At 39.7% G+C, this 17,287-nt stretch overlaps 1 protein-coding gene across 1 annotated transcript; it reads right to left on the bottom strand.

Moving 5' to 3' along the window:
• Window positions 1-9,075: 9,075 nt before the first annotated feature.
• LOC143642687 (lysozyme C, intestinal isozyme-like) lies at window positions 9,076-13,633 on the bottom strand. Its single transcript, XM_077111381.1, has 4 exons — window positions 13,479-13,633; window positions 11,674-11,835; window positions 10,591-10,666; window positions 9,076-10,079 (listed from the first exon to the last, which is right to left on the bottom strand). The coding sequence occupies exons 1-4, from the start codon at window positions 13,612-13,614 to the stop codon at window positions 10,013-10,015; spliced, it is 441 nt and encodes a 146-aa protein (XP_076967496.1). The 5' UTR covers window positions 13,615-13,633; the 3' UTR covers window positions 9,076-10,012.
• Between the last annotated feature and the right edge of the window lie 3,654 nt (window positions 13,634-17,287).

Consider the following 17,287-nt stretch of genomic DNA (forward strand, 5'->3'; position numbering starts at 1 on the left):
GAAAAGTGAAAGCAATCTCCAGAATAAACTAATTAAGGTAATTAAATGCCTAGATGTCAGCAAAAATAACAAATCATACTAGGAAAATAGAAGATACAGCCCAGTCAAAGGAACAAACCAAAAATTCAAATGAGATACAGGAGTTGAAACAATTAACTCAGAATGTTCAAACAGATATGGAAAACCTCATCAAAAATCAAATTAGTGAATTGAAGGAGGATATAAAGAAGGCAAGGAATGAGCAAAAAAAAAAAAAAAAGAAATCAAAAGTCTGAAAAAACAAATCTCAGAACTTATGGGAATGAAAGGCACAGTAGAAGAAATGAAAAAACAATGGAAACCTACAATGTCAGATTTCAAGGGGCAGAAGACAGGATTAGTGAACTGGAGGATGGGACATCTATAATCTGACAAAGCAAAAGAAAATATAGGGAAAATAATGGAAAAATATAAGCAGGATTCAGGGAATTGAATGATAACATGAAGCACATAAAGATACATGTTGCAGGTGTCCAAGAGGAGAAGAGAAGGAAAAAGGAAGAGAAAAACTAAAGGAGGAAATTATCACTGAAAATTTCCCAACTCTTATGAAAGACTTAAAATTACAGATCCAAACAGAATAGATCCAAATAGACATACTCCAAGAAATTTACTAATCAGAATGTCAGAGGTCAAAGAGAAACAGAAAATCTTGAAAGCAGCAAGAGAAAAGCAATCCATCATATACAAGGGAAACCCAATAAAACTATGCATAGATTTCACAGCAGAAACCATGGTCACAAGCATGTCTCAATAAATTTAAAAAGATTGAAATTATATAAAACACTCTCTCAGATCATAAAGGAATGAAGTTGGAAATCAATAATAGGCAGAGTGCCAGAAAATTCACAAATATATGGAGGCTCAACAACACACTCTTAAACAATCAGTGGGTCAAGGAATAAATTACAAGAGAAATCACTAAATATCTTGCTCCCAGAGCCACGACAGTGACTGGACACACAGCGTACCACAGTCTGGACCAGCTGGACTGGCTGCAAGTCTCCCCCGAACCGTGAGTTTCCCAAGCCATGGCGGCTGGTGGCCGGTGACTCTCCTCCACAGGCGGCTTCCCGGAGGGAAAGGAAAGACACTCTAACAATAGCAGGGACTGAGTCCAACCAAACACCAATTGTGGCATTAATTAACAAATTCTGACTACTAAAAATAGGCTCCCAATCAGGCGAACCTGGTCGAGGCAGAGGTCGCTTATTGGGCTAACCAAAAAAGGAAAAGGGATGAAACAGAGCTTTCTGTGGCTGTCTCTATGGAGGCTTGGCTGCCTCCGGATTCAGTGGCAGGACTATTCGGGCTGCAACTGCGCCAGGCATAGGCAGAAATGGACTGCTTTCAAGGCTGTCTTCCACCTGTGCCTTCCCCAGGGGAGGGGTGAAGCCCAACTAAGGTGGAATCCCTCTCTCAAGGAATTCAGAACCCAGGGCTCGGCAATTTGAAGCCATTAAAACCAGCCTACAACCTCTCCTCTGTCTCCACCATGCCCCCAGCAGGGAGAGCCTTCCAAACTTAAAGGTGCCACAACATCTTTTGCTGGTGGGACCCACAGGCAAACAAGCACTACATACTGGGCAGGATAAGAAAAACAGAGCCCAGGAAAGTCTTTTAACCTGCTGGGTCTCACCCTCAGGGAAAACTGATGAAGGTGACTCCTTCCCCCTGATAGGAGTCCAGTTTAGTCCGGGAAAACCTGGCTGGAGTCTATATTACCTATGTAGACCCTCCTAAGGGTGGGGGGGGAAAGGCACCTTACAAGCAGGGCAAGAAACAAGAAAACAAGAACTTAAAAATTATCTTCTGTTAAACAAAACCTAAGCTAGAGGTCCAGAAAAAGCTGAACTGAAGGCAAAAAAACAGATAGACAACAAACTCATCTAGCAAGAAAATCCTAGGTAAGATAAGTGAAAGCAATCTCCAGAATAAACTAATTAAGGTAATTAAATGTCTAGACACCAGCAAAAAATAACAAATCACACCAGGAAAATTGAAGATATGGCCCAGTCAAAGGAACAAACCAGTAGTTCAAATAAGATATGGGAGCTGAAACAATTAATTCAGAATATACGAACAGACATGGAAAACCTCATCAAAACCAAATCAATGAATTGAGGGAGGATATGAAAAAGGCAAGGAATGAACAAAAAGAAGAAATGGAAAGTCTGAAAAAACAAATCACAGAACTTATGGGAATGAAAGTTACAGTAGGAGAGATGAAAAACAATGGAAACCTACAATGGTACATTTCAAGAGACAGAGGGTAGGGTTAGTGAACTGGAGGATGGAACATCTGAAATCCAAAAAGAAACAGAAACTATAGGGAAAAGAATGGAAAAATATGAGCAGGGACTCAGGGAATTGAATAATAATACAAAGTTCACAAAGATACGTGTTGTGGGTGTCCTGGAAGGAGAAGAGAAGGGAAAAGGAGGAGAAAAACTAATGGAAGAAATTATCACTGAAAATTTCCCAACTCTTATGAAAGACCTAAAGATCCAAGAAGTGCAGCGCACCCCAAAGAGAATAGATGCAAATAGACGTTCTCCAAGACACTTACTAGTCAGAATGTCAGAGGTCAAAGAGAAAGAGAGGATCTTAAAAGCAGCAAGAGAAAAGCAATCCATCACATACAAGGGAAGCCCAATAAGACTATGTGTAGATTTCTCAGCAGAAACCATGGAGGCGAGAAGACAGTGGGATGATATATTTAAATTACTAAAAGAGAAAAACTGCCAACCAAGAATTCTATACCCAGCAAAATTGTCCTTCAAAAATGAGGGAGAAATTAAAACATTTTCAGACAAAAAATCACAGAGAGAATTTGTGACCAAGAGACCAGCTCTGCAAGAAATACTAAAGGGAGCACTAGAGACAGATATGAAAAGACAGAAGAGAGAGGTGTGGAAAAGAATGTAGAAAGAAGGAAAATTAGATATGACATATAAAATACAAAAGGCAAAATGGTAGAAAAGAGTACTACCTGTACAGTAATAACACTAAATGTTAATGGATTGAACTCCCCAATCAAAAGAGATAGTTTGGCAGAATGGATTAAAAAACAGGATCCTTCTTTATGCTGTCCACAGGAAACACATCTTAGACCCAAAGATAAACATAGGTTGAAAGTGAAAGGTTGGGAAAAGATATTCCATGCAAATAACAACCAAAGAAGAGCAGGAGTATCTATACTAATATCCAACAAATTAGACTTTAAATGTAACAAATCAAAGCAGAAAAACCACATGATCATCTCAATTGATGTGGAAAAGGCATTTGACAAAATTCAACATCCTGTCAAAAACACTTCAAAGGATAGGAACAGAAGGGAACTTCCTCAAAATGATAAAGGGAATATATGAAAAACCCACAACTAACATTATCCTCAATGAGGAAAAACTGAAAACTTTTCCCCTAAGATCAGGGACAAGACAAGAATGTCCACTATCATCCTTGTTTTATTCAACATTGTGTTGGAAGTTCTAGCCAGAGCAATTAGACAAGAAAAAGAAATACAAGGCAGGAAGAAGTAAAATTGGAAAGGAAGAAGTAAAACTCTCACTGTTTGCAGATGACGTGATACTATATGTTGAAAACCCCGAAAAATCCACAGCAAAACCACTAGAGCTAATAAATGAATACAGCAAAGTGGCAGGTTACAAGATCAACACTCAAAAATATGTAGTGTTTCTGTACACTAGTAATGAACAATCTGAGGAGGAAATCATGAAAAAAATTCCAGTTATAATTGCAACCAAATGTATAAAATATTTAGGAATAAATTTAACTAAAGAGACAAAAGACCTATACAAAGAAAACTACAAGAAATTGTTAAAAGAAATCACAGAAGACCTAAATAGATGGAAGGGCATACCGTGTTCATGGATTGGAAGACCAAATATAGTTAAGATGTCAATTCTACCTAAATTGACTTACAGATTCAATGCAATGCCAATTAAAATCCTAACTTACTTTTCAGAAATAGAAAAACCAATAACCCTATTTATCTGGAAGGTCAGGGTGACCTGAATAGGTAAAAGTATCCTGAGAAAAAAAATTAAGTTGGTGATCTCATGCTATGTGACTTTAAGACATATTATGAAGCTACAGTGGTCAAAATAGCAGGGTACTGGCATAAAGATAGATATATTGACCAATGGAATCGAATAGAGTGTTCAGTACAGACCCTTTCATCTACAGACTATTGATCTTTGATAAGGCAAACAAGCCACCTCACCTAGGACAGAACAGTCTCTTTAATAAATGGTGCCTAGAGAACTGGATATCCATATGCAAAGAATGAAAGAGGACCCATATCTCACACACCATACAAAAGTCAACTCAAAATGGATCAAAGACCTAAACATTAGATCTAAGACCATAAAACTGTTAGAAGAAAATGTAAGGAAATATCTTATAAATCTTATAGTAGGAGGTGGTTTTATAGCCCTTACACCCACAGCATGAGCATTGAAGAAATAAAGAAAGAAATGGGAACTCCTCAAAATTAAACACTTTTGCACATCAAAGAACTTCATCAAGAAAGTAAAAAGACAGCCTACACAATGGGAGACAATATTTTGAAACAACATATCAGATAAAGATCTAGAATCCAGAATTTATAAAGAGACTGTCAACTCAACAGCAAAAAGACAGACAACTGAATTACAAAATGGGCAAAAGACTTGAACAGACACTACTCAGAAGAAGTAATACAAATGGCCAAAAGACAGATGAAGAGATGCTCAACTTCCCTGGCCATTACAGAAATGCAAATTGAAACCACAATGAGATATCATCTCACACCCACCAGAATGGCCATTATCAATAAAACAGAAAATGACAAGTGCTGGAGAGGATGTGGAAAAAGAGGCACACTTATCCACTGTTGGTGGGAATGTCAAATGGTACAACTGCTGTGGAAGGTAGTTTGGCAGTTCCTCAAAAAGCTGAATATAGAATTGCCATATGACCCAGCAATACCATTGCTAGGTATCTACTCAAAGGACATAAGGGCGAGGACACACACGGGCATTTGCACACCAATGTTTATAGCAGCATTATCTACAGTTGCAACGAGATGGAAACAGCCAAAATATCCATCAATGGATGAGTGGCTAAACAAACTGTGGTATATACATATGATGGAATATTATGCAGCTGTAAAACAGAATAAAGTTATGAAGTATGGAACAACATGAATGGACCTCGAGGTCATTATGCTGAGTGTGATTAGCCAAAAACAAAAGGACAAATACTGTATGGTCTCACTGATATGAACTGACATTACTGAATAAACGTGGAACATTTCGTTGGTAACAAAGACAATCAGGAGATAGAAATAGGGTAAGGTATTGGGTAATTGGAGCTGAGGGGATACAGATTGCACAACAGGACTGAATATAAAAACTCAGAAATGGACAGCACAATACTACCTAACTGTAATACAATTATGTTAAAAGACCAATGAAGCTGAATGTGAGAATGACAGAGGGAGGGTGGCTGGAGGCATAAATGAAATCAGAAAGAAAGAAAGAAGATAAAGATTGAGATGTTATAATCTAGGAATGCCTAGAGTGTATAATGATAGTGACTAAATGCACAAGTTTAAAAAGTGTTTTTGCATGAGGAAGAACAAAGGAATGTCATTATTACAGGGTGCTGAAGATAGATGGTAATTAATATTTTAAATTTCAACTAAAGCAAAACATGTTGATTTGGTACAAAATTTATATTTTGTCTAGTGTGTTTCCTAATATAACTTATTGTAGACAGCTTTATTGAACACCATAAGTACATGAAACCTTGGGCAGGACATAAAATTTTGTTGGTTTATCCAGAGTGATGCCCCAATGAATCCCAGAGTGATTTCATCAGTGAGTGGAAAAGTATTTGCAAAGTCCCCTTCATGGAATGGTGAGCACGAGGGGAAAGTCAACTTTCTCAAGTTGAATTCTTGAAATTCTCACAAGCAGTGTGGACAACCAAAGCTATAGGCTGAGCCCCCAGTCTTGGGGGTTGTTCATATGAAACAACCCCACAAAGGATAGTTCAACCCACTTAAAATTAGGACGAAGAGTCACCCCCAAGACAGCCAGTTTTGTTGCTCAGATGTGGCCTCTCTCTCCAGCCAACACAACAAGCAAACTCACCACCCTCCCCCTGTCCACATGGGACATGACTCCCATGGGTGTGGACCTTCCTGGCAACGTGGACAGAAATCCTAGAATGAGCTGAGACTCAGCACCAAGGGATTGAGAAAACCTTCTCCACCAAAAGGGGGAAGAGTGAAATGAGACAAAGTGTCAATGGCTGAGAGATTCCAAACAGAGTCCACAGGTTATCCTGGAGGTTATTCTTATGCATTAAGTAGATATCACCTTGTTAGTCAAGATGTAATGGAGAGTGTTCTAGTTTGCTAGCTGCCGGAATGCAACACACCAGAGACAGATTGGCTTTTAATAAAAGGAGATTTATTTTGTTAGTTCTTCAGAGGAAAGGCAGCTAACTTTCCACTGAGGTTCTTTCTTACATGGAAGGCACAGGATGGTCTCTGCTGGTCTCTCCAGGCCCCTGGGTTCTGACAACTTTCCCCGGGGTGACTTCTTTCTGCATCTCCAAAGGCCTGGGCTGAGCTGCAAGTGCTGAGATGAGGAATGCTGAGCTGCTTGGCTGTGCAACATTGCGCTCTCTCATTTAAGCACCAGCCAATTAAGTCAAACATCACTCATTGCAGCAGACACGCCTCCTAGCTGACTGCAGATGTAATTAGCAACAGATGAGGTTCAGGTACCATTGGCTTATGGCCGCAGCAACAAGACTAGGTATGCTCACCTGGCCAAGTTGACAACTGAATCTAACTAACACATGTCCACCCCTTGTCAACTTGGCAACTTCAAGCATCACCTTACACAGATGTAAAAAATTCTCTTGCTGTGGACCTGTGAATCTCAAAACAAGTTGTCTGGTGCCAAGATGAAAAGGAGGATATTCACAGGATACAGATTTTCATTTCCATAGGGAGAAATTGGAAGACACACAGATGTAAAACCTGCAGGGCAAACAGTGAATCAGCGTCCGCTGTATGGTGCTGTTTCTCCCATAGCCAGGATCCATGGGTCCAGGAACCAAGGGGTGGAAATGGGTGTGGTGCCACTCACTATTACTCCTAGTGATCCACTAGGAAAATTTTTGCTTCCTGTCCCTGCTACCCTGAGTTCTGCTGGTCGTCAGGCTTTAGTTCCAAAACGGGGTATGCTTTCTCCAGGAGAAACAACAGTGATACCACTGAACTGGAAGTTAAGATTGCCACCTGGTCACTTTGGGCTACTTATGCCTCTGGATCAACACACCAAGAAGGGGATTACATTATTGTCTGGGGTAATTGACCCTGACTATCAGAAGGAAGTAGGACTACAACTACATAATGGAGGTAAAGAAGAGTTTTCTTGGAATATAGGAGATCCCCTGGGGCATCTATTAGTACTACCATGCCCTGTGATCAAAATCAATGGAAAACTGCAACAACACAATCCAGGCAGGACCACTAATGGCTCTGAGACTTCAGGAATGAAGGTTTGGGTCACCCCACCAGGCAAAGAACCACGGCCAGCTGAAGTGCTTGCTGAGGGGAAAGGGAACATGGAATGGGTAGTGGAAGAAGGTAGTGATAAATATGAACTTCGACCACGTGATCAGTTACAGAAACGAGGACTGTAATGCTGTTTTGTTTGTGTTATACTATTTAAGTTGTAAGATATCAAGTTTAAGAATGAATGTTGCCCAAGGATTTGCACCCTATTCTGGAGAGATTTAATGTGTTTCCAGTTGTATGCGGGACGGTTGAGTATTGTCAGGTAAAAGAAAAAATGTGTGCTTACCTGTTTTCATTTGGAGATTGAGTATGGTCTAAGGTGATATATATATATATATATATATATATATATATATATGTATATATAGGTGCCAAGTTGACAAGGGGTGGACTGTCATGGTTAGGGACAGGTGTCAACCTGGCCAAGTTGTGGTACCTGTTCATCTGATTGGGCAAGCGCTGGCCTGTCTGTTGCAATGAGGACATTTCATAGGATTAGGTCATGATCACATCAGCTACATCCACAGCTGATTCCATTTGTAATCAGCCAAGGGGGAGTGTCTTCTGCAATTAGTGATGCTAAATGCAATCATGGGAAGCCTTTTAAGGAGGACTCAGAGGAGACAGGTTCCATTCCTGCTTTGGCTGGTGAGCCTCTCCTGTGGAGTTCATCCAGGCCATCCATCGGAGTCATCGGCTTCACAGCCTGCCCTGTGGATTTTGGACTCTGCGTTCCTACGGTCACGTGAGACACTTTCATAAATTTTATATTTGCAAGTGTTCCCTGTTGATTCTGTTTCTCTAGAGAACCCTAACTAATACAGAGAGGCTGGAGGGAACTGCCTGAAAGTGTAGAGCTGTGTTCCAGTTTCTTGAGGATGATTGAATAATGATATAGCTTTCACAATGTGACTGTGTGATTGTGAAAACCTTGTATCTAATACTCCTTTTATCTGACTTGTCAGCAGACAAGTAGAACATATGGAATAAAAATAAATAATAGGGGGAACAGATGTTAAAATAAATTTAGTTTGAAATGCTAGGGTCAATGGAAGGGAGGGGTAAGGGGTATGGTATGTATAAATTTTTTTTTCTGTTTTCATTTTATTTCTTTTTCTGAATAGATCCAAATGTTCCAAGAAATGATCATGATGATGAATAGGCAACTATGTGATGATATTGTGAATTTCTGATTATATATGTAGAACAGAATGATCAAAATAGGAATATTTGTATTTGTTTGGTGCTTTTGGGTATTTAAAAAAAACTTAAATTAAATTAAATTAAAAAAAAAACAAACCAGAATCTCTATTTTTTTTTTCTTCAGAGACACTAGATGTGATGCCAGAGGGCCCCTGGTATTTCTTAGAGAGGTTGAAACCTTAACCAGGGGCTGACATCGTGAGGATTCTTGACTCAGTTGCCAGGAAAGAATTCCAGGACTGATCAGTGTACAGCAAGAAAAGTTTAATGCATAGGGGGTTGAGTGAGGGCATACTCAAGGGAGAAGAACTCATTATTGTTCGGATTACTGCATTATAAGGTCTTGGAGGGGTTCTTCCCTTTTCAACCTATAGTAAATTAGCCATTCTTCAATGCTTGCAAAGTCATCTGCCTCAAAGATTAATCATGGTGCCTAAATCTAAATTGATAAAATTAAAGAATAGTAACAGCTCGTCTAATCATCTTTGTATTCCTTCTTGATCAGTAGGATGCATATGAGAATTCCTAAGGACTATTATAGATTGATATATAAATTGTGAGTCTTCTTTTATAGCTATATGAAATCAAATTAAGTTACTGAGGAAATATTTAAACCCAGGGTCACACACTTTATGAAAACCAAATTCTTAATTTAAGCTGGCTCTATTTTTTGACGTTTGGCCTCTTGTTTTTTAAAAGCATTTATATTGCCCAACAAATAGTGCTTATTTTTATTGCTTTGGAAATGACTGATCAAATGAAGGCATCAATTGCTGACCCAGCTGGGGTTTTGCCTAAGAACAATTTGTTTTATAACAGTCTGTTACATTTTAACCTAAAAATACAGGAATATCTGTATTACTCAAAATTAAGTGTAGGTTATTTCTTTGACTAAAAACTGAAAATACTGAAGGTGTATTCGAGAACCAAAATTTTTGATAATTCTCAATTACATTAGTTCTATTAACAACATAAAAATGTTTCATGCTTAATATTCATTAGTGAGCACATTAGTAAATACAAGTCTCTGAGAGGACCCACCATATTTTGCTCCTCCTTCTGTAAAATCATTTTTGCTCCAAGGGGGAAAATGGGAATGTGAACTGTCATCTAACTACTCCCTTGTGTGAAAAAGAGGCAAAATGAGATGCAGAAGGAACCCTGCAGTTAAACTCCACAACCGCGAATGTACTGAGAGACATCTTTGTTTCGACAACGGTTTTTCCATGCCACCCTGTGGAGAAAGGTGAAACAACAAAAAAGTTTACAATGCCTTCATTGTAATAAGCAACTTCAAATCCTTTGGGGAAATAAAATACTTTATCAACGAATAAGGCTGAGGCTATAGATAGACGCAGGTACTATTTTTTTGTAAGTGAGGTACAGGGGACTCCTCCCCAAAGCCGTCACTGGATGCTGAACATATCTGTAGAACTGTGCACATTCCACAACAGTAACTACAAAGTGCATACCACATTTCCCCATCTGAAAATAATTCCCAGATGTGAGAAGGTACCGTGTGAAAAAGCTTAAAAGCTCTAGAAATCCTCTAAAATAAATTGGTGAGGAAGAGAGTAAGATTCAGAATCTGTTAAGGTAGGTTGTATTCTTAAGTATCAACATAATCATGGCTTACCATAAATCTAAGATTGTACTTTTCAGTTCTCAGTATCAAACTTTGGGCTTTGAAAATCTCTCTATCTGCATATAGCAACACTGGGGTAAAACAAGACTTGAAAACATACCATGCGGTAATGCCTTGTCTACTGGCAATCATCTTTGCACACTTCACCGCTGGTGTGAGGTCATCTTTCAGCAAAACTGAGAAAGAGGCAGTGAGGGATAAAAACAACTGTCTTAGAAATTTTATTGTAAGTTTAGTTTGAGTCAGTCTTACTTTATTAGGCTGACTTGTTATTCAAGATGTAATGGAGATGCTGGAGGGAACTGCCTGAAAATGTAGAGCTGTGTTCCAGTAGCCATGTTTCTTGAAGATAATTGTATAATGATATAGCTTTCACAATGTGACTGTGTGATTGTGAAAACATTGTGTCTGATGCTCCTTTTATCTACCTTGTCAACAGATGAGTAGAACATATGAAACAAAAATAAATAATAGGGGGAACAAGTGTTAAAATAAATTTAGTTTGAAATGCTAGTGATCAATGAAAGGGAGGGGTAAGGGGTATGGTATGTATAAATTTTTTCTCTGTTTTCATTTTATTTCTTTTTCTGAATGGATGCAAATGTTCCAAGAAAAAATTATGATGATAAATATGCAACTGTGATGATATTGTGAATTACTGATTATATATGTAGAACGGAATGATCAAAATAGGAATTTTTGCATTTGTTTGCTGTTTTTCGGTATTTAAAAAAATGCGTGGTGGGCACATGATAGTTCATTATACTAAAGTCTCAAACTGTCTATATATTTAGAACATTTCATAATAAAAAGCAAAAACAGACTAAAGAGGCCCACACAGACAAATTATCCCTAAACCACCACACCCTTCCCCTTGCCCAATGTAAATGGGAATATGGCATTGTTCTGGACAAAAGATTAAGAAAAACATTCCCGATAAAATAAAAGGCCATTCCACAAACTTTCATATATTTAAAAATAGCAAAGTTCTATGGTCCCAGACTTTTAATTTCTTACTTAGGAAATTATGACGCAGATGGCACTGAGTGTCTAGAACTTGAGATGGCGCTTTCCTAGGCGCCTGATGAACCCTTCTAGGCATTTACATTTGTGTTGAGTCCCTGTCTCTGTAAGATTAACCACATGGGCCCTGTGCCATCACTCATACATTAGCTTGCCTTACCACTGCAGGATATACCACAGTTGTTAATTGCTCTTGGGGTTTTGCCGTCATTACACCAGTATTGGCTATTGATCTGAAAAATCCCGTAATCGGTGCTCCGGTTCCGATTGTAGTTTGTAGTTCCTGTGTTATAACCACTCTCCCATCGTACCAAACACATCCCTGGAAAGAAATTATTTTCACTAATAAGGACACAATACCAAATCACTAATATTGCATACCAAAATCTGTCCTATATAGCTAATTCTGTTTTACCTACGATTTACTCCTTAATTTTAAAGATGAATTCAGTTTACAGAATATTTTAACACATAACAGTTATTGATCCCCTAAGAGAATTCTTGTGTGATGCAAATCACCTTATAATGTTGCAGGCAGCCCCTGTTTGTTAAAGCCACTTTCTGTTGCAGCAAGCAGACCCTGTTTCCTCAGGCCATTCCCTGTGTGAAATATCTCCCAGGCTGAGAAGGGTCAGTGGGCAAGATAAGAGAAGTCCCTGTGAAGTTCCCTCCCCTCCAACGGCTCATCCCCTTCTGTAAACCCAGCTTTGCGCCCTTCCCGATCCAAACCAGCCAGTCGTTTACCTTGTCTTCAATATGCCATCCCGTCCATAAAACCGACCTTAGCATTTTGTTGGGGGCTCAGACTTTCAGAGGCTACTGGGTGAGCCCCATGGTCATAGACAATAAAACCTACTTCCTGAAACTTACGAGCGTTGGCCCCGGTTTGTTCTGTTTCCGTGTAACATTGTGAGAGGCTTTAAACCTTGTCCCTGTTCCATGCAACCATAACACTAATGAAGCAATATATTTAAAAAAAATGTTTAACTGGATGCTTCTTCCATTGCCTTTAAGCTTTCCCTATCCCTTAGGCAACATTTGGCCTAGAATTAAAAAATCAGCAGGTATGTTGAGTGGATATTGTATATTCACAGTTGATACTAGGCTATTGGGGAAAACTTTTGATTATAAGACATGAGGATTTTCTGAGAGAAATGAAATTTCTTAGAATCACTAAAGGTAGATTTGAATATTCAGAATCTAGAAGACAGGAGTTAGAGAAGAGGAAAGAATATTTCATCCATCCACTCATTCATCCAAAAATAGGGATTCAGAGGAGATGTTTGAATTCAACTGAGCAGTACAGTGATTATTTTTGATAAATATGAACTAAAATATAAAGTGTCTGTTACTCAGGGCACACCTTGTATTGTGTGGAAGAAAATGCAAAATAGTTAATCCAGCAGGGTGACTAAGAATAATAAACATTATTTCAGGTTCAGGTTCAGGTTCAGGGATCTTGATATAACACAGTTACTGAGGGGAAATAGGTTCCTACTGCCCATTTTATTGGAGAGGTCAACATAATTTTCAAATCTTTTCTGTTCACAATCCCATGTCAATTCAGGAGAATTAGAAAAAAAAAGAACTTGTCAATCTAGGTTCTCAGAACTGGAGTTCTAAATGGAAAATGGTTGAAGTCAAGTATAAAGGACTTGACAGTGATATTCCAGGTCTTCAAATGTATCTCTTAGCATCCTATATGTGCAGTTGAGCACCTGACAATTCAGTGGAATCAGAAGAATTAAACAGGTCAGTTTGGACTTGGAATGGAAGGAATTTTGCCTTTCCATGCCCTATTTGTACATCTAGGATCTCTGACTGTACATAAACAAGTCAGTGTTTTAACCATTTATATAAAGGAAACTTGAAAGAAATAGAAAATTCCTTTGTTATTGTCCTCCTCTCCTAGTGCCTGTCATCTTCTTGATAACTATCTCGAAGGATGAAGGAGAACAGACTTACAGTTTGACAGGCTGATTTCCTTGTAGCCATCCAGTCCAAGTTTTTTCAGAGCTCTGGCCAATTCACATCTTTCAAATTTCTTGCCCTGGACAGTGGCAGAAAAAAGGAGAAGCCCCAGAGCAAGGAGAGCCCTCATGTTGACTGCGAAGCCAACCTCTAGGCTGAATAGGGCAAGCCAGCTCCAGTATTTAACATCTGTTAACTTCCTTCTTCTCCTAATCATTAGTGGGCTACACCCTTTGATTTACATGGAAAGAAGGAACTGTTTATTGTTCCACTGACATTAAAAGTTTTTTTTTTTTTTGAGGCTAGATACCCTTGATACAGATCAAAGCTTGAGTCGCTGCCCATTGCACACAATGACCAATCCTGTGACACTGGGTTTCAAAGACAGAAAGAGCTTTATAGCAAAGTGGGACGCAAGAACAGGAGGCTGTGGGCCTCAAATTTGCTTCCCAGAGTGCAGGAACTTTTATATGTTTCAAAATGAGTCAGGCAGACTTAGGTTAATGAGTACAATGGCTGAGTTGACAAGATTAGAGTTGATTTAATCATCGAGAATGTGCAGATTTTTGCATGATTAGTCACAAGACATTTGTCAGAAAATGGTGACCCCTTAACATGATGATTGGTTTGATTTTTAATATTAAAATGAGGTATAGGTTACCTATAGTATAAGGGTTAAGCTGCTGCATATGTCCGGTAAGCCAATTCTGGTTAGCACTAGTTTTATCTGGTTAAATAACTACTGCCTACAAGAGCACTAGACTTCAAAGTCTCCTTATCTTGTAGGAGAAGGACAAGGATGACAAGATAAGGAGGTACAAGCCTCCAGTCAAGAGTTATCATGAGGCTTTGTACTTCAAAGTAAAGACGACTTAGTTATACAGCAAAGCATCATGATCAAAACATCAAGGCATCTGGACTACTGTTCAGTGAATTTCAGTAGTTACAGATATTTATTTCTGGCTACACCAAATGTTAACATTTATCTGGGTTACAGTTCAGTGAGTTACAGTAGTTTCCAGTATTTACTTTAGGCTACTCCACAATATATTAGAAAATAAGAATGCATCTAGATAATTATTCGGTAACTATATTCTTGATAACTCTTAACTCTCATTTACACCTTGATGTCCTAAAAATTACTGACAAGGGGCGGGCCAGGGTGGCTCAGCAGGCAAGAATGCTTGCCTGCCATGCTAGAGGACCCGGGTTCAATTCCTGGTGCCTGCCCAGGTTAAAAAAAAAAAAAATTACTGACAAGAAAATGATGAAATGACATTGCTTGAAGATGTGGCTCAGGCATGTAGATGGCAGCTTTGTTTTAAAATAACCTATGCTAGATTGACCCTGCCTTTGAAGTTATTATTATTGTTGTAATCCACATTTATTGTAAAAAGGTTGGAAAATGTAGAGGGAAAAAAAAGTAATTCAGAAACTACCACTGATAACATTTTTGTGAAATCCATCTGGATTTTTTTCTGAGTATTATACATACTCACACATACTTTTTACAAAGTCATGATCTTATTATCTACATAGCAGGTGCCTGTCCACACCCCAGTTTGATGTTTCTGCATGTTTCTGTGTTAATGCAGCTGACCCTTGACTTGGTCACATGCTCTGAGGTCAGGTTTGGAGACCTCTGTTTATCTGACCCTGGAGCTGCAGCTCCTCAGTTGTAGTAAGGGCTACTATGACTGCCTCCAGCCCCAGGGCACATGCCCTGCAGCCCCACCTGATGTCCCTGGAGCCACCTCCCATGGGACCCCCGGACTGGCAGATGGCTCTCAAGCCATGGGTCTCTGGGCATCTGGGACTGCTGTGAGAAGTGAACAACAGGGTGAACCATTTACAAAGCAAGCAGTGCACAGTGAGGCACATCTGTCTAAATAAGGCCGTGCCTCCCACTCTTCAGGCCCAAAACAGGGAAGGAAACCATTTCCTGCAACATGGCCTCCAGGGATCTGTTTAGCCTGGTGGACTGTAGGGGATTTTCCTATGTCATATCTAGTCTAGATGCAATGAGCGCCACCTGACTCTGGGGTGGGCCAGGCCCATCCTTTAGACATTCTGTAGCTTTTACCAGACCAGGTGAGTGAGATGGGCAGTTCGGCCGGAGTGGAGAGGCTAGAGGGGGAGTGACAGGGACACTGCATAAAAGCCAGCAGGAACCATTGCAGAGGCTTTGACTGGTGTGTGGAGGGAGGGCCTGGGAGTGTTTGTAAAAATGATCCTGCAGGGCGGGCCGCGGTGGCTCAGCGGGCAAAGTGCTTGCCTGCTATGCCGGAGGACCTCGGTTCGATTCCCGGCCCCAGCCCATGTAACAAAAAACGGAAAAACAAAGTACAGTAAAACAGGAAAGTGTTTAGAGATGTTTCCCTTTCTTCCTTCCTTCCTTCCTTCTATCCTTCCTTCCTTCTCTCTGTCTTTCCTTTAAAAAAAAAAAAAAAAAAATGATCCTGCAGTGGTGTGCAGAGCAGATCAGAAGGAACAGGACAGTCACAAGGCCAGCACAGGGGTGCAGTGGGCACAGGGTAGAAGCAGCAACAGCCCTCTGTGTGAGGCCTCTGAGACAGCAGTGGTCAGTGGGAGTGTCGAATGGCAGGGAGCATTCAGAGGAGGGTTGAGGCCAAAGGCCAGGTGGAGAACCCAGGCTTGGTCAGATGGGGCCGTGGCTTGGTACCTCTGGGATCCCCAACATGTGTGCCAGGGGTGGCAAATGTTTGGTTTAGAGCCAGTCATGCCTGGTTAGTAAGATAGAGAAACATCGCTGGCAGCATTTTGAGATGGGGTTGATGTGCGTTGGTGCAAGACCCACCACCTGAGTGTGTGTACCTGCTGAGTCACAGGCAGCTCACACTCTTAGCAGCAGACATAACACAGGCTCTGCAGAGGCCTCAGCCTGCCCTGGAAGGTCTGGAGATAGCCTCACCCTTGTTCACAGTTAAGTGATTTATTGTATAGAAAAAAAGAGAGCTCAAACCAAGTTGTATAAGAGACAAAGAAGAAGAATGTATATATTGATAAAAGGTTTTAGCCAGGAGGAAGATAAGCAATTATACATATATGCATACCTAACAACCTATCACCAACATTTATGAAGTGGAAACTGACATAATTGAAGGAAGAAATAAATAATTCTACAAAAAAAAAAAAAAGATGTGACTCAGGAAGAATTGGGAAGTTGTATTGTTTTCCAAAACAGAAGTTGCTTCTATTTTATTTGAGCAACTTTAACCAAGAAAAAAAAACCTGATGAACATTTTATATACTGAAAAGGAGAGCTGAGCTTTGATTAATATTCATTTTCCTGAAGTTGTCTTCTCTGCATTCACTACTTTGTACAGATCTTTAGCTTAAAGTTACTTTATATACACTTTTCTGTGAATGGGCATGCTACATGTGCCTTTCATTTTAACAGGCTATCAAAATAACTGCTATTGAAAACAGAAAGAAGAGAGCTTTGCTAGTGGTAAAACAACACACAAATTTGGCAACACATAGAAGGACTGATCCAAAGCAGTCAGGGGACATTTGGAATTTATGTTCCAAAAGAAGAGAAATGATGGTTGTCAGGTGAGCGCTGTTCTAGTGGTTCATTGAAAAATCAAGGCACAGGGAAACTTGCCTGAAACTGATTGGGCAGAGCTAAGCCCCTGTTTTCTTGTCCTATTTCCTATAAGTCTTTTTCTCCAGTGTATGAATTCTGAAATCTGATCGCATCAGCATAGGATGTCCACCTTGAGTGCCTCCTTTGCTGTGAACTATGTTATAACCAGGACCTGAAGTTCAATAGAGGGGTC

The sequence above is a fragment of the Tamandua tetradactyla genome, chromosome 7, assembly GCF_023851605.1.
Source record: "Tamandua tetradactyla isolate mTamTet1 chromosome 7, mTamTet1.pri, whole genome shotgun sequence".
NCBI classification, from domain to species: domain Eukaryota; kingdom Metazoa; phylum Chordata; class Mammalia; order Pilosa; family Myrmecophagidae; genus Tamandua; species Tamandua tetradactyla.

Bases quoted from the DNA above. Each gene is read 5' to 3' on its own strand.
- LOC143642687 (XM_077111381.1), bottom strand. From the start codon at position 13,614: ATGAGGGCTCTCCTTGCTCTGGGGCTTCTCCTTTTTTCTGCCACTGTC. The intron at 10,667-11,673 runs GTAAGGCAAGCT...CCTCTTTCTCAG, and splicing joins CTGTGGTATATCCTGCAGTG to TTTTGCTGAAAGATGACCTC. The intron at 10,080-10,590 runs GTATGTTTTCAA...CTTTCTCCACAG, and splicing joins AGACAAGGCATTACCGCATG to GGTGGCATGGAAAAACCGTT.